Below are 21,783 nucleotides of genomic sequence, written 5' to 3' on the forward strand. Positions count from 1 at the left end.
GGTGTGTGGTAAGACAATGCAGATTTCTACAGATCTATGAAAAACCCAGCAGGTCATGTTTTAGCTGCCACAGGACCCAAAGGATTCCACTTCCAACATACTAGTGCCAAACACTTCAGGATAGCCCCAGTGGTCATATGTCAGTACTCTGAGGTGTCAGAGCTGAATTGCAGTATTACACGGGTGGTTTTACTGTTGTGGCTGAGTGCTTGAAATCTGTTGATGACCAGTAACATTTTTTTTCACTTCTCTTGGCCCTTTAGCCTGCTGACCTTTCAGCATCGCAGTTACATCAGATTCATATTTGTCAATAACTGCATGCATGTAGCCACCACGCCTCTACAGTACCATATTTGGTTAAATTATAGTACACTGTGTCACTGTGTCTTTTTTAATTTGTCCAAAGCATCACTTGTAACAGCTTTTGATGATGGGCAGTAGTGACTCTGTTGTCCTGAGTTCATTAAATCACATGAATGGAAAAGAATCCTAAACTGAGATGATCAACCACATGTTCCTTTGAGTGACAGAGGAGCATGTGGTTGTTTGTTTTGACTGGTTTGCAGTGTGATGAATAGGGAACAGGAGCAAGTATCGGAAAATAAACTTTATGTGCCCTGTTGGTGTTGAGCTCCCTGATGCAACAACTGTTTTTGTGGTCTCTTAAGCAAACCCGATCATCCTCCGTTTGTTGGTTTCACTGCCCACAGGCAAGCAGTAAACAGCTTTGTTTGAAAGTGTGATTTAATTAAGAAGTATATCAGCATTTGTAAATAAACATGTCACAGAAATTACTCTCTGCAACAAGTCTCCTGTTATTCACTCACAGAGCTACATTTTGCAACTTCCTGTGAGGTGTTGTTTTCCCATCATGCTTTAGTTGCACTGGGAGTTTCAACATAAACTGTTGCTGCCTGAAGCGCGGTGGTCAGGCAGTAAGAAGTGTCCTGATACTCCCACAGAGAAAAAAAAAACAAGAAGATAGATTATACCCAGTTGGAAACGTATTAAAATAACTTAAACAGGCATCATTTACAATATGTCAGTGACTAGTTTGCAAACAGAGTGTTTGTATATCATTTAAAGTATGCACAAAGTGCTGAAATGTAGCTCTGCCGGTTTTATCTCATGTCCTCGGTGTTCAGACCCAGCTGCCTCCCTCGTTTTATTTTTAGACATGTCTGAAGCATATACTATTTATTTTTATTCCTGGCTTGAAGTAGCTTGCCCAGTGGCTGACCACTTTGTTTGCAATGCTGAGAGCTGTACAGCTGCTCCATATGTTTGTGGTGCAGCCTGGGGTTTAGTTGCAAGGCTGTGTGAGCAGAAGCAGGCAGGAGTTTTCCTTTTTCCCCTGGATGTTCTGTACTTAACCACAGTTCATTAACCCTCCCCAGGCAGACGTTGCAGATTTGCAACAGTTAAGACCTAACAACCTGATTACCCCACATACATGTTTTATGAGGTTTTTTTTACTCAGAAGTACCATTGCAGGACTTGGTTGTGCATTAGCAACACAAAACTTAATTTGGGCCTGAGAGGGTTAACATGTATGGGTGGAGTGAGTTTTAATCAAGAAGTGCGATGGTTGGACACTCGGCATTTTCCTTTCAAATTTACATTTATGTGGTTTGTTTGATAATATAATTTAATCAAGTGGAACCAGTTATTATGACCTCAGTTGTTTGGGTTTGTCATTTATTGGTCAGACTGTTGTCATTTCATAATGACCTTAAAAGGCAAATTATATGACAAACTAAGAGCTTTCAACACAGTCTTGAATACAGACTGTATGTAGAGCATGGATGTAACCTTTAGCCTTTGACATGTAGGTTTGTTTTTTTTTAATCCAATGGGGCCAGTGGGAGTGTGTGGATTTGACTTAGAAATATGAACCCGGTGGGCTCATATGGTAGTGACCTGTCAATTACAGGTTAGGCCTACCTGAAAGAGTACACGATTTTTTGTTGTTGTATTTTTTACAGTAAATGGGACCAAATTCACAAAACTATAATTGAGTTGCATTAAATAATAAATGTTATTTAATGTTATTTAAGTACCAACATTAATGAACAACATAGACATTTTCTGCAATCTGATTTGTTTTTGTTGTTGTTTCTTAAATAAGTCGCTGTCTACGGGTCATGTGAAGGAATTTTTGCTTAAAGCTCTACATTCATCTTTTTCTGTCATTGGCTGTATATTTAAAAATAGCAATGTCCCATTGGTTTGTTGACTCGTGTTGATTGGCCATCTTAGCTTTTTGAAACCAGATATCATAAATAAGGGGTGAAACTGAGTGACAAACCAATGAACTCTACACATGGTCACTACACACCTATAAGGTAGTTACTTCTTTCTCATAAGGCCAGCCCACTGTAAAGTAAACCTTCTGTTAACCTCTATTCTGTACCTAATAGAGAACATAATACAATATATAAGCAGAATCATCAAGATCAAGACGTTGTTTACTGATGCTATAGGCCCATTTTCCCACAGACTTCTATAAGGAGTTTTAATAGCAGTCATCCCTTTCTGACCATTAGAAAGAATTGAAACTTGATGGCAAGTTAAGTATTTTTTGTTTTGGTGCTGTAGTTCTTCATGGTCTGTACTTTTCCTCTGTGAGCACATGTGGAATCGTCTGCTGAGCTCATCAGGTTTGGAAACAACGGCTCAATTTGTCCATTTGTGACGTCCGTTGAGTTGACTCATGTCTATGGCTTCATAGTAAGCTGAACTTTCTTCCAGCCACTCCCTTTTAGGCAACATCTGAGGCTTATAAGGTTCTGCAAAGAGGAAATAAACTTTTTTTGGTACACTTAGTCATCACCCTCACCGTACAATGAGCGAACTGTGTGTGAATCCACCTAATGATCCCTTCTCATTTTAAACACAGTCAAACAGAAATCAGAGTTATTTCTGTGCTCTCTTTGTGGAGCCTGTCAGCACTCGTGGTCATTAGAATAACCACCCAACTTTGGCTGCTGAAGACGGGCATGCAGGGCGTGGGAATCCAGCTTGCTGGAGACAATCAGACTAAGTTGGCATTCGGCTCTTGAGGACTTGGTGCCCCGAGAGGCTGTCAGGAGACTCAAGGGATCAAGTTGACAGAAGCCAGAACTATAAATTTGACCTCTCTAGGTACTTAAGTAACATATTATTATGATTAAAATGGAATAAAAAAAACAAACTCTGCAACTTAGAGCTAGAAGGAGGCTATATAATCTTCCTTTACGCAGTATGTCTTAATGAACCTTCATTAAACTAGGGGGTGAATCATTGTTTTGGTTTGGGGGTTTTTGCAGCTACGATTGTGGCTTCTAATGATTGTGAAACTATGATTATGGGAATAAAATTATTATTATTTTGCATTAATTTTCTCTCCAAATCTCTCATTTGGTCTTACACAATAAATTGCGCTCATCAATTAAGGAAAGATGATGAAAATACTGTGTGTGAACTGTCATCTCTTTTTCAACCCAAATTATTCTATTTATTTTCCATTTGAAATGTATTTAAAGTTTGAGGGTTTATAAGAAAACAAACAAAACAAAGTTAAATCCATAATGCTTGTTAAGGTGATGAATAGCTACATTAAATGTCTGAGATTGCCATAATTGACCAAAATAGTAATTTATGATTTTTCCACTGTGAAGTATTCCCACTTAAACTTGTGTATTTTTTTCTTCTTCTGTCGCATCTCCAAATCACTATAGAGCATCCCAGTTTTGCACTGAACTAGCTCACTGTCTCTCAGGAGAGCAGACAGCCCATTGACATCATGCTGAATTAGAACAGTTTGATAGAACCAGAGTCCATGTAGGTCGGTATAAATAGCCTTAGAGGAGGAAAGAGAAAGGAGGTATGAGTGTGTCTTTTGGCCTAGTTATGTGCATCTTTTTGACTGGAGGCTGATGCAGCATACACTCGCATGGAAAGATGACCCAGTCTGTTACAGCTGCTCGCATCATGTTGGATTACTTTAACTGAAAGCTGGTACCCCGTTTAACTGTTTATTTTAACTTCAGCTTTTGCTTTTTTTGTGTGTCTTGAGTTAAGCTGTTGTGTGCTTAAGTACTGCACTCTATGGCCATACAGTAAAAGGAAGGCAGTAATGTGGTCATGATGAAATAATTCACACCTCTTAGTGTTGTGAAGGTTTTTGAAGGGCGGGTGTTTGAAAGGCGGGTTCCTTTAAGCAGTTTGTGTCTGAAATTTGACTTTCAAAGTTTTTAAACTGAACAAGAAGATGAAAGAAGGTCTCTTACCTCATCCTGAAATGAGTGAATTTTTTGTTTTTCCATATGAAATTAATAATTCCCGAGCTTCCCAAGCTAGGCGAACACCTCAAGCATAATACACTCATTTGTCCTAAAACATATCACAAATCCCGGGAGTATAAACCGTTTTAGACATAGGATTGATAACCTTTAATATAAATTAATCAAAGAAATAGACTACAAGTTGGAATTGAATGAAAGTGGATAGTGGATGTTCATATTAAGCATGACCAGAGTTTCCAGTAATGAAGATGAATGCCAGTAATGACCATGAGCCTAAAGCTTAGCCCTCAGACTCAGTTTTAAACAATTTTTCCTTCTCTTGTCTCTGTATGATGTCATGGAGGGGATACCCCTAAATATGAGCACAAAGGTCTGACTGTGAGCACAGAAGCCCCACCCACCTGCTGTGCAACATTTTAAGATATGTAACCAATCAGAAGAAAATGTATTTAACGTGAGGGAGGAGCTAAAATGACTCATTTCAAATAGAACTGTGAATCATGCAAAACTACTTGAGTAGAGTCAGAAAAACGAAATTTGCAGACTGAAATTAAATGAAAGAGACACTTCAACCAGTGCCGATACTGATTTCATCCCTTCATCACACCATCTTTTAATATTTAGCCAGTGCAAATATGAGTGTGATACAGCAAACAAACATGTGACCTGTTATATGTAGTTTTCCCAGCTGGCCTGTAATTAAAGGCACCAGTAAAACAAATTGGTCTACACAATAGATGCTGACTGCAAGGCAACCTTTGTGACTTGACGGGAAAGTCTAATGCAGTATGCAATTGTTCACATTTTTCTGACACTTATTGAACTGAATTGTGTTGCATTGTGTACAGCACTATGTGCCCACCCATAAAAATATTTCCAGCGATTCATGCTCCTTAATCTGCCTGTTGCAGGTCTGTTTTGCTCTTGTCTTTGATCTGAATTAAGTTGGTGGTTGAACTATTGAACAACCTCACTGACAGAGTGGATAAAAAGCACTTCACCCCAGAGCCTGCTGTTTGATGGAGCAACTGTGTACCAATGCTAATGGAAGTTTTTAAGTGCTGTATTTATGCTGCTCGAGGTCAAACAGACTAATGCCATGTTACTCTTCTGCCACCTCTAATTTCATGGAAGAGAAAATGTCTAAGAGGGAGTTTATGTGTGCATACATAGTGTAGATGGATTTGTGTCTTAAAGCTTTTGGTAGAAATGCAAAGAGTCCCAAGGACAGTGAGCATTGACTTGGAGGAAATGGCACTTATGCAGGCAGTGAGTGCAGCACAGAGTCAATATAGACTCCTGCATCATCATTTTTAGGAGCCTTTCAAAAAATTCTTTATAATTAAGGCGTTTTGTTTTGGGCTTTTTTATCATTATTTAACAATGTTTAGTTATTTGGCAAGACCTACTCGGGACAATTCTTTTGAGTTGGAAGTTCCTGGAATGCATTATGGTGACATGGCTCGCATTCATGTGCAGGAGGTGCTCGGCAAATAGACACAGTTCACTGCAGGGCAAAACGCATCTCTACTGAGGCAGCGACCAGCCTGCTGTTCAGATATTTCAATCCTCTGTTGCCCGGTTCCATACCTCCAAGACATCTTAAGAGCAGATTCAAGCAGATGGTCGCTGTGTGAGTCATTCTGTACACTTCCTAGCTCATAACTTCTATCAAGCGGCCATAGCATCACAGGGATCTACACGCTAAAAAAGCAGGCTTTAAGTAAGTCATGAATGCTCACAGCACTTCAGTTAGTTGTAGTTCATATTTTCACCTGCAGCTTTGCTGATCAAGTCAGCTTTAAATCCAGATGTTTGCTCGTATAATGACAGCTGTCAAAAACGGCTTATTGGTGAACCAGCGGCATCCATGACCCAGCATGTATAATAAACAGATGCCAGTTTCAGTTTCTGTAATATAACTACAGCTTTACTGTGGAGGAAGCCTGGGAGGAACTGCTGTGTGTCTGTTTTTGGTGAGCTTCACCACATCACCACACCTCGCAAATGCTGCAGTCAGTTTAGTGTTTTATTAGTTTTGAGATTAATAAATGTCTAAATGTTGTACAAGGTTTCCTGCAGAAAGCACTCACTGAATTTTTCTTTTCCCCCTCAAGTGTGCACTTTAAAGTTGTTTAAATAATGCAACAAACAGAATTAAACGCTGAATCATAAAATAGTCAAGTGACATAAGTGGAAGTTTTGCCCACTCATCACTTCCCAAATGAGACTCTGTGTCATGGCAAGGCATCAAAGACACATGAACTTTAACCTGGACAATTTCAGAATGATACAGGAATATAAAAACCTGGATAATAAAGCAGGATAGTAACAAAGCGAGCGTGCAAGTGTTGCTGACGGCATGAACACAAGCTGAATAAAAGTGACTGAATAAAGTTTGCTCAGCAAGCACTGCTGATACGCAGCGAACATGCTGACATACAGACCAAATGCTGTTCTTTCTTTTAATGTACATATTCAGAGAGCATCTTCTCTTCTTTGTGCAAAGGAGAGGAAATTGTTAAAACTAAAAAGTGAAAACAATGGACTAAGTGACGCAGTTTGAGCGTGAACATGAGTAGAGACCTGCAGAGATGTTGCGTAAAGCTTTAATATCCCTGAGGGGCCGTTTGCTTTATATACTCTAGTCCAACAGATTATAGAAATACAGTACAAGCTCCTGCTGTCAGAGGGAAAGGGCCACGATTGGTTTAAAGAAGCAGCATATGGAAGAAATTACTCGGTGTATCTATTATTGGTGCCTTCAGGGAGCTCAAACCTTTGCCCTGATGGAAGCATCTGGAGAACAACATGTAAAGGATGCTGGGGGCCAAAACAATGATCTGTGCCTTTGATAAGATCCTCATTTCATCTCATACAGAGGCTGAAGTTTGCTAATGGTAGCGCAGGAATCTAGCTTGACAGTTTGCTCCCATTTTAAGACTGAGATGAATGTGCTTCTGTTATCTGCGGTGCAGAACATCAGTGTTGTTGATGACAACACAGATTTGGCCAAGGTTGTTTGTATCCCCTGGTGAAGCTTTTTAATGAATGCAGACACGTGTATGTGAGTCCTGAGCTGAACTTTGTTGATAGCGTGCATGTGTGTGATCGTGCTTTCTTCTGAAACCAAATCTGTATTTAGTGTTTTCCTGTTACTCAGTCATGGTGACTGACATTGGGGAAATGCATTAGTGCAGCGGTATGAGCTGTTACAGTTACCCCGCCTAGAGGCTGCAGCCGTGTAGTGTCTACCACAAGTTAGAGGAAGGAAATGCTTACACACACGCACACTGTAACACACACACTTGCAGCACACACTCTGAGAGAGAGATCCTTTTAAGGGAAAGACCCTGCTCTCGCCTGAGTGCTGAGTGGAGCAGAGGCAAGTCTTTCAAATGTACGGGGGCCTAGGAGTCTCACTAGATTGTCTGCTTCTAAATAAAGTCCATGAGATCTGTTCAGAGTTCAAATGATTCTTGATGTCCTGTGTTTGTTCACTGCTTTATTGACTGGTTTTTAGGGGCTGGTAGTGTCCCCCTGTGATATTAATCTTCAACTGTGTGGCTGTTTTTATTTCTGTTTCCCAACAATGTGTCACAAAGTTCCCAAACTAACTCTGTCAAGGAACTGGAGCTCTGTTCACATTTGTGTTGACAATTTATAGATGTATAGATGTGTGTGAGTTGGACTAAGTCTGCTGCTATCTAACTTCTCCTTTTTTAATTTTCTCTCTCTGTGTTTTTATCCCCCCCCCCCTTTCCATCCCAAGGCCGAGGCCAGGCTGGCAGCAAAGAGGGCAGCCAGGGCAGAGGCCAGAGAGATCCGCATGAAGGAGCTGGAGCGACAACAGAAAGAGGTATACAGGTCAAAATACCCCATGACATGTGACACACGATATGGCATAATACAAAACTTCATGTTAGGACAGATATGCAAGATTTTACATCCGTAAGAGTTTAATATTTCATGCTGAATCTAAACAGCGGAGCACTGATGGAGTTAAACAAGTATTTCTGCTGTCTGCCAAATGGCTAACACTGTTCTGAAAAACAAAAGGATTTAAGCAGACTTGTTGTTACTAGACACTTGGTTTTGTTTGGACCGAAAGCATTTCCGGTCAGCTCTGCTTTCTGCTCTTAAGCTGACTCTTTGATCCTGTGGGTCAAAGGTCAGAGGAACTTTGACTGCAGCACTTAGGAGCACTGCTGTCGAGATCCAAGCAATCCTTGCCGTTCATAGAAAGAACATTCCTGTGGATTTGATTTGGATTGATGTAAAAATGTAGTTTAGACACTGACTTTTGATTGACTTTTTTAAAATTCCTTCATTAAAAAAACCTCCAACAGCTATAGATGATGTTGTTCAACACACTGAATTTATGAGTTGATTCGAACCATAGAACCATATAATTAAGATGGACGTAACAAGCAGGAAGTCACTCATTAATTTTTGGGCTCCCATTCTGTAGCCTCTAGCTGAGCATGTTAGCAATCTTGGCCTTTTGAAACCAGATAAGAGTGGGCTCTAAGGAGTCAACCCCTGCTGGACATGTTAAAGAATCCAGCTTTAAGGCTTTCGGAAAGGGAAATTACATCTATTATTTATGTACTAAAACAGTGCCCCCACCTATACACAAACATGTTGTAACAAACTAATTCCTTAGTTACGAGGTTTCTAGGTTGGCTAAATATCCAACAGCTGATACTGAGGTTAAATAACCATAGCAAACGAGGAAGTCCTCCAAAGTTCTCACTAATTACTCTTTCAACAAAACCTTTTAAAGTTAATCTCATCCCACGCTGATACAGATATTGACACATGGAAAGTTTTTGAGTAACATAAAATTAGAGCTTTTTCTTCAGACACCACGGAGCACATTTCCTGTTAATTAACCGTCACATGTAAAGGGCTTCTTCCAAAACAATCACAACAGTAATTTGCATTATCTGTTATAAACTGTACACCTTTGAAAGGTCAGAAAGTCTAACCTGCAGAGTTGGTTGTTATTGCATTTCTATTTTTGTGGCTTTGTCTCTTTGGGTAGCTAAATACAGTACATAGTGTAACACTGACATAACTTATTCCAGATATTAGTAGCCCCGTAATGTGATGCACTACCTTCCTGGGAAGTAAGCAGTGAATTAAATCTTTGTTGTTTTTTTTTATTTAACATGTCCATTTTTACCAATGCGTTGTGGAAAACTTGTACATGTCTCGCAAAAAGAGCAAAGAACCCCATAAATCTCTGTACTGGACCCTCGGCAGCTCCAGTGTCGGTGCTGGCGTCCGTGCTGTGTTCTGAGTTGTGTTGAATCAGGTGCAGCGCTGAAAGGTGTTTGGATGTGAGCTCAGTGCTGTTACATGAGTTTTTCTTTCTTTGGTTGAGCACCTCTGATCTGAACCACGGGGAGTCTCGCTTTTCCGAGCTCACTATTATTAGTCAGTAGTAATCCTGAACACATAAACAGACTACAGACTGCCTAGCACCTGTGGAAACTCAACTCAAAAGTTGCTCGGTTTCTGTGTGAAGGGATTTTTTTATTTGTTTGTTTTAAAAAAGCAGAAGAATAAATGACAGTGAAATAATTGTCTGCTGTGGCAGACGTCAGTCACAGTTTCTGTACTGTTGAAGCATATTTCTGGAAATTCAGTCGATAAACTTTATTTCCTGTGCTGCTTGCGCACACGGACATGGAATCTCTGGGGGTGTTCTGGCTTTCTCGCACTGTGACGTTAGCAGACACCCCTTTGGATTCTGTGGGTTTCAGGCTGGAGCCACAGATGCTGCATCAGATTGAGATGTGGGGAGGTTGAAAGCTTCTTAGCTACTTTGCTACATCCCTCGAGCAGTTTTTGTGGGTGCATCATACTGCAGATGGAGGCTGCTGCCATCAACTCCTGCAGTCACTGAGTGCTGTGTTTGCTCCAAAACAATAAGTGCCTTCATAATTTCAAGTGACTGTCAACATTAACCTTTGTGTGACCAGAGTTCGCTGTGATTTTAGTAGACAACATGCATGTGCTTTCGCAGCTTCAGCAACCACCACATTAAAAGTAAAATTCCATAAACCTTTTAGGCAAACAGACACAGAGCAAAATGAGTGCCAGTTTAGCTCACTGGTTGCGCAGGCACCCATACATGCCTTATGGCCTGGGTTACTGTGAAGCCCCCCCTTGTGCAACCCAAACACCTTTGACCCCTCGGAGTATAAACACAGAACCTCATAACCACAACGTTAGCAGCAGATACTTCAGTTTCATCCATGTCACAGACACTTGGATACCGATCAGCACCGTGGGCTTTTTGGTCACGGAACCATTCCTGGGCTGTGTTTTCAGTGTGGCTGAGGGTGTTATTACACTGTAGGAGACACTCAATGGCACAGACTGGTGGCCTCAGTAATGGTTAGGTGGGACAGCGTCCATATTAATACCAGGTCACTGCATTATACTGAGACAGTCCGATGTATGTTATTCACAGAAATTAGTATTTTACATCAAACTGAACCTTTTATGGCTCGTCAATATGGAATGCCTATTTTTAAAAGATATTTTTAGGATTATTAGTAATTATAATATAAATTTATTGTTATTTCACCAATCAAAACACAGGTGTCAAGCCTGAACAATAATCTTCTGCATGTACGCACACACACACACACATCGGTCACATATGCCAGATTAGTGGTCACTGGCAAGCTGAGTGTGTGTGTTTGTGTGTCCTTTAAACCTTTTAGCCGAGTTCTAAAGTGGCTTAGCAGGTTGTGCTCTGTGGTCCAGCCTGCAGTGGAGCAGTCGTTGTTGTTATTGTTGTTGTTGCCGTATCGTGGACGCCAGCGATGGGTTGCTGTGCTCTCGGCCACCTTCTGGATTTTTGGATGTTTCCTCATACGCTGAAGACAGAAATTAGGAGTGGATTATTAGCAGAAGCTTTGCAGCATTAAAAGCGAGGGGAAATTCAAACCTTGGTTGCTCCGAGTGCTCTGAGCTCAAATCTCAGCGTTCTGTCATACCATCAGCCTGCCTTCATGACTGGTCATGGTGTTACCTGTTGACCGCTGAGGGATGCGACCTTTCCTGGTTTCCTGAGGGCAGCAGGACGGCCGGGCGGCGGCTTACCGGAGGGGGGCTGAGGGCTGCCCTCACCAGGCGCCCAAAAACCCCTCCAATTAAGAAGGTGCGCTCGGTGAGTCAAAGGGGACCGGTGCTGGCATGTAGGCTGATTGTGTAACTCGGTTGATGAATGGGATTATGACGGTGCCTGGCTCTCTTGCTAATAGGCTGTCCAGACACGTAATAAGAGATAAGTAAGCAAACGAGATCCCTCCAGTCACTTCCTAATCTGATTAGACTGGACACTGGTCATTTTTGTGCAATATTACGCTCTTTGGTGTTCAACTCTTTCATTTTTAGATACAAATCAAATTCTCTTTAACTACATTGTAGTATTGTGATTGCTTTGATCTTGAAGCAAGATCAAAGTTCACAAGGTCAGAAGCGTCTGAGGTTCTAAAAGAGGACGTTTCTGGCTGTGCAACGATATGAATTATAGCGATATTTATAAATAAATTTGACCTTTATACCGGTAACTCACTTTCACCTTCTTGAAGTTTAGTATGACTTTCCTGAGTCGACAGCATATCTGTGAGGTTATCGTTGTGGGGACGTGGCTTTCCATTTCAGGTTAATTATAGATTAGGTGAGGGCAAGAGGCTGTTCTCCATTGATCACCTAAAAGTGCTGCTGCTACTACAGCGATGCAGCGGGCAGAGCGGTCATCTGCAAATCACTTTGTGATGACCAGAACTGCAAAAGTGGCCAATCCATTTATTGGGCAAGTATACAAGGGAGACAGTGGTAGTAAATCTGGATTAAAGCACTGGGGTAGAAAGTACGTCATTGAGGGTGGGGTGTGTTTTTAGTGTGTCCTGCTGTCAGCAGAGTTTTTGAAACAAACTCAAAAAAGCAGTGTGTAGGGTTGTTTTAAATTTAACAGGCAATGTGTTGGTCTCACTGGTGAAGGAACGTATGTGGGAGATTTTAGGAAATCTGATTGCAGTCTTTCCGTTTTGTCCAGTCACGTTAACATTAGCAAAACACTCAAAGAATGAAGGAAATTGGAGGCTGCAGAGATCTTTATTTTACTTTAAAAGTTTGCCAGCACAGAACATCTCGAATAACAACCACTACCAAAATAAATAAAGCCAAGGTTAATTGTATTTATCGGAATAGTCAAACAACCTTAATTTTCCGTAATTTCCTCAAACATTCCAAATTTCAGATGGCAACACCCCCAAGTGACGCAGCACATCGACCACAGGAAACACTAAGAGGGTCTCAGCCTGGCTGGTTTGATTTGATCTCTTTAGTCTGCTTTTGATAAAATAATAACAATAATAAAAAAGGTAACACTTATAGCAAAGGGTTAGGAGCACAGGTTCCTGGACCCTAGAGGGTTTTAGGGGTTTTTGTTTGTTTGTTTGGTTGTTTTTGGACATTTTGTACAAGCTGCTGATATATTTTCATTTTTCGTCACCCAAAATTACAATGACTGGGTCTCCACACTGTACTGTGTGGTCTCAAGAGCTCTGCTGATGATGTCCAAGCAAATGTGCAAACAAACAATTTTGCACTAAGAATTAACAACCAAATATCTTTTAAAATCTGGAAGGTAATTTCAGGGGGATTGTTTTGTTTGTTTTTTTACATCAGCAGACTTTTTTTCAATAGACAAGCATCATCTTCATCATCATCTAAGGCAACCTTCAGCTTCCTGAGGGGAAAAACATCAAGTAGCTTGGAAAAGCAGTGAGCTTCAGCTGCAGCATTTTGGTGACAACGTAAAACACACATACTCCTTGTTTTATCTGTGCATATTAAACAAGCAGAGTGTAACTGAAATGGTGACCTTTCACCTGGTTCACTGTTTCCCTTTTGTTTCTTCTCTTTATTCTGAGATGAGTCAAGATGCAGCTCAGGGCTGCATCTTTAATTTTACTGCATATGCATTATGTCTACACAAGCATAACGTTTATTGTCCTAGGTGTCAAATCTACTTAACCTAACAGGACAGCTTGAGATGTTTTGTAGAGTTACCCAGGAGCTTATTTTTTATGTTTTCTTTTTTTTGTTTTTTTTATTTGGAGAACCACCCTGTGGTTGTGGTTCTGGAAGCCCTCTGTACCAGGATCTCTCGAGGTCACGTGGTTTTCTCTGCTATGTAGTCGTGGTTACACAGACTATGTGAAAGTGACATTGTGGCACTGGCACAGCTTTCCGTCACTGATACCAACGTTACAGGAGCATGGGAAAATGCTGTGAAAGTGCGTCTCACAGGTAGTTAAATCTCGGGTGAACTTGTGTTCTTGGGTCAGTTCCTGCTGTGCAGCGGGGTTCTTCACATACCTGAGCCTCGTGCTCTTTTTCCTGCATGCTGTTTTGCTTTTCGCTTTCCAGTGTTTCAGTTTTTTTCCATCACTTATCTTTTTTATGTTGATTTAATTAAATCTTTCCTGTTTGTTTTTTTCGCTCTTTCTCCTCTGTCGCTGTTCGGTGTTGCTGCTTAGATCTTTCAGGTGCAGAAGGTAGGTTTACTCTTCCTCATTTCTACTTCGCACATTTTTGGATTTAATTTGATCATCCTCGATGTGTGCTTCAGATCGCACCCTAGAAAAAGATGGAACAAGTTACCTGTTTTATCTTGCCCTCGTTTCTTGCCTCTCCCTAGAAATACTATGGCTTGAACACCAAATTAGATGACCGCGTGGACAACAAATGGGGAGATATTGAACAATGGATGGTAGAGTTACTGTGCTGTGATAACAACACTAACAGATCTGCATGTATTTTGACTTTTCCATGTGCCCAGTCTGTGTTTGAATTCTCAGTCATTCCTGTTGAGCCTTTAAAAAAAAAAATTTAAAAAAAGATTATAAGGAATCAAAGCTTGAACATTAATGATAATCCACTTATTAAAAAAGCAGGGTGACCATCTGGCTTTGAATCAGCATGACCATCTGCCCCGCTGATGCGAGACTGCATGGGATTTACTGCGTTGAATTCACTTACTCAGTATGACTGTGCAGATTATTTAAAGGGTTTGGCACAGCAATCATACTCTGTGTGTAGGAGTAACTGTTGACTAATTGTGATGTGTAATTTTAGGTTGTGATGAGAATTTATGCAACGGTTTATTGCCAGCAGTATCATAATGTTTCAGTTTGAACAGTGTTGGCATGTGGCGAAAATTGCATGAGTGTCAGCTGGATTACTGTTTGACAGCTGTGGATTTAAAGTGTGCATGGATGAGCCTCTGTGAGCTTCCTTTTACCCAGGTTGTGTCACTGTGTCAGTGGCCATGTTTACATGTGTCAAATTAGAGCTTCACTGTTTACATTGACCCTAACTGAGCTGATCTGATCCTAATGTGCGTTTGCATCATGTGTCAAGCATTTAAACAGAATAAATCATTTTGGAATTGTCCAACTTTCTGGGAATAGTAGAAATAGTAGTTGTGATTGCTGTAAACAAACACCGCTCTCTGGATGTCTCCTTTTTTATCGTCACCTTGCTGCATCGTATGGGTTTCAGTTTCTCCCTTCTCTCACATTTGTCACTTTTTGAATGCACCTACATTATGTTCACTAAATGGTAACAGACATGCGCAGTAAGGATAATTTCACTTTGAACATCGGAAGTAGGGGAGTTTCTGGCAAAGAATTTCTTAGTCGACTAAACAAGAAAAAGAAATTAGTCTAAAACTAAAAGACTCGAGATATCAAATTAAATTTGAGGATTATTTAATGGTCAATGTCAAAAACTGTCTAAACAACGGCCATTGAAACTGTTAATTAATCTGTTCAATACTGAATCTTACTTTAAACTCTGCTTAATCGGGTGGCACCTTGCATTATGTGCATTATGAACATTGCATGTTATGCTCCACACAATGAAGAAGTAAAAAAAAAAACCCCACTTAAAATAAATATTTTATGATATTAAATATGATGTCAAAATGTTTTACTAAAAAGTTGTTCATATATTACTAAAATATGACAAATTAATGTTTGAAAAAACTACTAAAGAAAACATTGTGATTGAAAAGAATAATAATAATATTAACACAAAGATCAGGTCCTATATTAACAGACTTACATTTTTCTACAACTATGTCGAGGCTGCAGCTCTATATAGTAGCAAATGGCTGTAGAAATGTAAACAATTAGCAATTAGCAACAATTACTGGACTAGTCGACTTATCGAGCACATTCCTGACTGGAAAAAATGTTTACATGCACACCTCTCTGATTAAGGATTGGTGTAACCTACCTGTATCTAGGTAGGTTAAGCTACGAAGGTGTGTGATTGGGTCAAAATCTTACAGTCGGTGTGTTAAGGTGAAGCATTTCTATTCCAGTCAGGTTTTTTAACTGGTTACTTGTGTCCATGTAAACATGGCTGTTGTCTTGGTATAAAATATGCATCGTTTGCATTGTACCAATAGATTCAGGTAATAAAGATGATGGAGTTTGGATAGTGTTTAATCACATCTGAACCCAAATATTGCGATTTGTTTACTAGAATAAAGAGTTTTTTTTAAATTACTTTTTTATTTATTTGGCATAATGTCTAAATTCCAGAGAAAAAACAAAAGGGAGGCACTATTCTGCGGTGCTGTTCAGCCCTGAGGAAGAACCACTTAAGCTGACCATCCCAATGCACATTTTTTCTTTGTAGACTCCAAATTGAGCCAATAAAAACATAAAGAAATCTCAAATAATCAGCAATGGACTAACAGATATGTTCTAATCCACATCTTAACGCAGTTAAAAGGTGAAAACAGCAGTGCAGTTAAATCTAATTGATCACCTGGCAAATACAAATTGCATGACAGATTCCCTTTGCTTTAAATTAACTATCAGTTCTTCAGCAAGTACGCAAAATGTATTTATATAGCACTTTTCACAGATAAAAAATTTAGTGTGATTAAAAAATAAAATAAAACATAACAATGTAAAGCAACACAATAAATGACTTTGATCTCTTTGTGGTGTTTAAATGTTTATCTGTCCTGGACTCTTCAAAACACATTTAAACGCTCAAATGACACTTTCCTCTTTCGTCGTCTGTCCTGTTGATGTTTGACATCTCTCTCCTACCTTTCTACCCCCTCCATCCCTTCTCTCCTCCATCATCACCCCTCCCCTCCCTTATTCAGGAAGACAGTGAGAGGTACTCACGTCCTTCACGGATTCACATGGTTTGTAGTCCTCTCTCTCTGTTTCCACCTCTTCATGCTTTAACTCTGTAATCTATTGTCTTTTACCATGAAAATGTCAGTGCCGGACGAACACAGCACAGAGTAACTAAATTAGAAGTTATATGTGGCTTTGTGTTGGTCGATCCAGCAGCATGTTTTCATGACACTTGAATCAGGCTCATACTTTAGGCAGCTCTCTGTTTTTATTCATCTGAGTAGAGCGCTGAAGGAAGCAGTGGTGAAGTTTAGATGAGGTTTGTTTCTGTCTTTAGGGTCACACCGAAAGCTGACTTGGAACCATGTGTGTTTGCAGCTCGAGGCCTCCTGTCAGAATCTCATGTTTGGAGTGTTTGCAGATGTAAGCCATTGCATTCTCCGAACCCTAACCATCCATTTCACTCTCTCGCCCTCTCACGCAGCTCTCAGACGACGATGAGCGGATGTCAGTGGGAAGCCGAGGCAGCGCCAGGGTCAGTATCACAAACAGCTCATGTAATTTTAAAAAACAAAAAAAAACAAAGCCTCCTTTATTCTTCTCCTATCAGTTATTCTCTTTGCATTTTCATTCACAAAAACCGACCCTCTCCTCTGGAGACAGAGTGTCAGTGCTGGATAACTTGGCAAGCTGGTGTTAGTGTGACATGATGATGTTGTGTATTTTTGCACAGTCGGATCTTGATGCAGTTGGAGCTTATGGTGGAGGGGTAAGAGCTGACAGTGTCTGAACACGAGATGGATGAATTTGAACTGCTTTTCCCAGAGATTTGTTGTGAATTGTTTGCTTTGACTAACAGTTGGTTTGCAAGTTCCTGCAGTAACTCAAATAATAGTAATACAAAGCATGTTTGTGTGCCAGACATTTAAGTTATAACACACAGATTAGGTCTTATTGTCTGTTCTCATTATCCATCTGCCTATTTCTTTACTTTATGATCAGATGTTTGAGTAAACCTGTGCACGATGTCGCAAATGATGCATAAACCCTTTTAAAAAGATGTAACATCGAGGGCGTTGTAGGCCTCCTCTACGCCAAGCAGCTGGAGCTGAAGCTTGTTAAGCCTCTAAGCCTTGTAAAACTGCCAAAATATTTAAACTCCACGGCAATTCCCTGGAAGGCTTTTTAGCATTATCAATCACTAACCTCCCAAAGCAATTTCCAGAGTTGCTCATTGAGTTCTTGTTTGTGCTGTTGTAGAGGAACTTTGATTACCTTGGAATCTGTTGAGGAGCCATCCTTCTCCAACCAAAACAAACTCTGCACTATTTTAGGCTGTAGTGCAGCTTGTTCCTGTGCTTCGTAATTGTGGAAAAATTCTTCATACTAATCATTCTGCCGGACATGCAAGATCCCGGATATTTGGCTCAGTCATTTTATTGGCTGAATCAGTTTTTTATTGTGCCACTAATTGCTGTGTGTTCAGTGTGGAGAGTCATTTGTGCATGAACATTCGCAGCTCGGTTTGCTTCTGCACTCTCAAACCTGTTGTCCAAACGGCTCTGTGTTATACTTCTCTGCTCTGCTTCTCTTCACTCTCAAGGGCTCCTCACATAAGAAGTCAAAGAAAAAGAAGAAACATAAGCACAAAGACAGAGATGTATGTAAAAGCTCAAACTGCTGCACACATGGCACAAACAGAGTTGGTATCTGTGTGTTTCATTCTGGTTCTTGATTCGCAGAGAAACGGCTGTGATGACGAATACAGCGTCATATCTGACAGGGTCAGTAGCTGTGTGTTAAACTGATTAAAGCATTCAAGCTGATGTGGGGGGGGAAAAAAGGTTTATGCAGCATCTGCTCACAACTTTCCTCTTTCTGTCAGAGCTCAAGACTCAGTGATGAAAGCAGAGTGTCTCGCTCCAGGCTAGACCTCACGGTGCGTGCTGTCCACCTCTGATCCATGCCGCCAAACAGCCTTACGCTGGAATAATATGAGAGATCTGCTTTTGCTTATGGCTTGATGAGCCAGCTACACCTGCCGCGTGTTAAAACTTGTTTGTTGACAAAAAATGCAGAGGCAGATTGAACTGATAACAATAGGTTGTAAAGCAGGATGTCACATGTTGCCACAAGGCAGGAAAGTATTTTAGTCATTTTAATGGTCTTTGCAAACTGCAAAAAGTCTTTGCAAACTGCAGTCAGAAAGAGAAAAACATTTAAATTTGTCTGATCTACGTGTGCGCTTCGGGACAATTTCCAGCGCTGTGGCAGGTTGTAGATTAGAAATTGTCCAAATTTAACCTCATTTACATGTGTTTGAGTGTTAAACTGACCTGACCCTCATGTCACTGCTGTGGGAGGACTGATCATGACCCAGAGGCATTGCAACAGGAGCACAACTGCAAGCATACCAGTGTTTTGTTCAGACCAGCACAGCTTTCACTCACAATCCACCCTTCACTTCAGATTTGGCTCTTCCCAGCTTGGTGAAAATCAACTTAAATGGGGTTGCTTTTTGGACATCCTCAAAAAATGAAAGCTTCATACAGGTGGTTAGAAAAGGGCTTACAGAAACAAAGCAGCTGTACTCAATGGAGAAGGTGAATTTTTTAGTAACACCTTGTAAATAGAATTACTTCTAATATTGCTTCTAATAACTTTATTCGTCTTTGAAAACTCCTTTGAAGATTACTGTTATTGGTCAACTATTACAGAAAGGTAGGCAGTAACAAGCGTAAGATAAAAACCTGAACTAAAACATGACAAACAGGGTGTAACATTTGTGAAACCAACACTGAAATTGTCATTTGGATGTCCCGTGTGGAGCTGCTGATCTTGAGCGTGTGTAAGCCGTGAAGATCGTTCGGACAGTGAATTAACTGGAAGAGCATTCAAATAATGGAAGTTATTTTTTGTTCACGATTGAATGATTAGACCAGTAACAATAAGATTTCCTTCCTCATTTTTTTGTTATTCATCCCCCTGAAAAATAACAAAACACAAATTAGGAGCTCTTATGACTTTAATTAAATAGCTGAAATATAAACACTATTATACTGTACTGTCTCATTTTTGTGTCTGTTTGGCCACATTTGTATGGGACATGTTAGCTTTCCTTTAAACATGACAGTTATTTGCTTTACTTTGAACACTGCATGCGTTGGTGATGATGTGAGTTCAGATTTTGCTGGACAGTGTTTGATGGTATCACCTGTGTCTCCCGCTTCTCAGAGCTCCAGACTGACCGATGACAGCCGGCTGTCTCGTGTCTCCCGATCAGACCTGCAGCTGGTGCGTGGCTCTGCACGCCGTCCACTCGCTGTCCGAAGTTATGACTAATAACCAAAGTAGCCGCTGACGGTTTAGTCTGTTTATTTTAACTGAAATATTTGTGTAGTGTGTGTGGTCTAACAAGTTCTATTACTTGCTGGTGCATGGTTAGATGTTACTGAACTTGCTGATGTGGTGTTGAAGCCTGGGCAGCTGTCTGCCTTTGAATTTAAAAGAAGCTTCAAACACGACTGTGACATTTTTCCTGCAAAGAGTGGTTATACTGTGCAAAACTCTTGAGTCATCCTTCTTGTTTGTGTTTCATGTTTCTTGGAAAATAGTTGCAGGAATCTATCATCTAAAATTTATAAAGTAACAACGGCTTGTTTTACTTTCAACAAGCTTGAAAGTTAGTATTTGTTGTAACCACTTTTATTCTTCAACACAGCCTGAACTCTTCCCGTCCAGGTTTCCTCTAATTTCTTTGAATAGTCTGCAGGAATAGTTCTCCAGGCTTCTTGAAGGGCATTCAAAGCTCTTCTTTGGATGTTTTAGCCTTTGTGTTCTGGTCTCTGTCAAGGTGATCCCCTACTGCTTCAATAATGTTGAGGTCTGGGCTCTCAGGAGACCAATCCATCACTGATAGTGCTCCACTATGTGTTTTTCTATTCAGCTATGCTTTTACTGCATTGGCAGTGTGTTTGCGATCATTGTACTGAAAAATGAAGCTGTTACCAATCAGAGATTTTCCAGATAGTGTTATATGATGGATCGAAATCTGTTTCATGTTAAATTTGGATTCATCATTTGATTACAGATCATCAGCCTTTTCTCACTGTTTCTCTTCATTAAGAAAGGCTTCTTGAGAGCCACTGAGACATTTTCTGATGAGGCTTCACTGAACATAATGTGTTTTTTGTGACAGGCTGCTAGGAGTGCCTAAATATACAATTTAAAACGGGCTCTTTGCTAAGTTGTCTGTTATATGTAGACACAACCGGTTCATCTGTTGAGTTAGGTGTCTTTTTAATGCTTGAATAATAATAGGTCAGTCATTAATGGCTTAACGAACAGGCACAAGGACTGGACTGAAAATGAAAGGAAAAAAGCAGCCAATAACTTCTGAAAAGAGAAGATTATCAGAAAACCAGAAGAACTTTTAAAAATATAAGAATGCCTGGTTCTTCAAAAATAGGAAGAAGGCTCAAGACTTTTGCACAGTACCGTAGTTTACAATGGTACCAAAGTGAAGTCAGGAAGGAATACCCTTAATTGTGTGTGTGTGTGTGTGTGTGTGTGTGTGTGTGTGTGTGTGTGTGTGTGTGTGTGTGTGTGTGTGTGTGTACTGCTGCACTCTTTTAAATACTGCTTCAACAAACAGCTGTGTGACCTTCTGAACCTCCTATCAGTTTTTCTCTCGTCTCCCTCTTATCTCTGCTCATCACTCTCGCTCTCCTCATTTCAGGCCTCTTACGCTTCTTCTGACTTGTACAGCCTCAATGGTCTGTCCTCTTCCAGAAACCCAGGCTCAGCTTTCAATGGTTACCAGGTCTGTATGCAGACAAAAGCCAGACCATCAGAAAGACACACGCACTTACCCCCCAAAAAACAGTTTTCTGCTGCTTCATGATCGCGGGAGCAAGACAGCAGAGCTTAAAGTTAAATGTTTATTCATTTATTTCTCATGCAAGCATCATTGTTCCTTCCTTCTTCATCCCTTCTTGCAGTTCTACAGGTCACTCAGTCAGTACAGCCAGGAGCTTTATCGTAGGGTTGGTTCATTTCCAGCTCACCTTTTTCACCGCTACACCTCCCACTCACCTTCGACCTGCACTTCTCCACACCAGCATGTGCAACTGCATCTGAGTTTGTTGATCTCAAGAGCAAAATATTTCAGTTAAAGGCTTCCTCACAGAGCACAGGTTGAATCAGGCACTGAAGGCAGCGGTCACTTTTTTTTTTTTAATCCACTGAGCAAAATATAGAAATATAGAAACCTTACAGTCTGCTCACACTGCTGAGGTGTG

General features: G+C 40.4%; 1 protein-coding gene across 1 annotated transcript in view; it reads left to right on the forward strand.

The window, feature by feature from the left end:
- The window catches only part of lrrfip1a (leucine rich repeat (in FLII) interacting protein 1a), a 48,922-nt gene that overhangs the window by 11,592 nt on the left and 15,547 nt on the right, over positions 1–21,783 (forward strand). The window contains exons 3-14 of the mRNA XM_013911768.1: positions 8,059–8,145; positions 13,856–13,873; positions 14,017–14,088; positions 16,507–16,548; positions 16,968–17,018; positions 17,217–17,252; positions 18,087–18,143; positions 18,226–18,267; positions 18,369–18,422; positions 19,718–19,777; positions 21,222–21,305; positions 21,484–21,528. Of these exons, the coding sequence (XP_013767222.1) occupies positions 8,059–8,145; positions 13,856–13,873; positions 14,017–14,088; positions 16,507–16,548; positions 16,968–17,018; positions 17,217–17,252; positions 18,087–18,143; positions 18,226–18,267; positions 18,369–18,422; positions 19,718–19,777; positions 21,222–21,305; positions 21,484–21,528 (648 nt within the window). The remainder of the gene's footprint in view (positions 1–8,058; positions 8,146–13,855; positions 13,874–14,016; positions 14,089–16,506; positions 16,549–16,967; positions 17,019–17,216; positions 17,253–18,086; positions 18,144–18,225; positions 18,268–18,368; positions 18,423–19,717; positions 19,778–21,221; positions 21,306–21,483; positions 21,529–21,783) is intronic.

Source organism: Pundamilia nyererei, unplaced genomic scaffold (genome assembly GCF_000239375.1).
Source record: "Pundamilia nyererei isolate P.nyererei 1_Seehausen unplaced genomic scaffold, PunNye1.0 scaffold00071, whole genome shotgun sequence".
NCBI lineage: Eukaryota > Metazoa > Chordata > Actinopteri > Cichliformes > Cichlidae > Pundamilia > Pundamilia nyererei.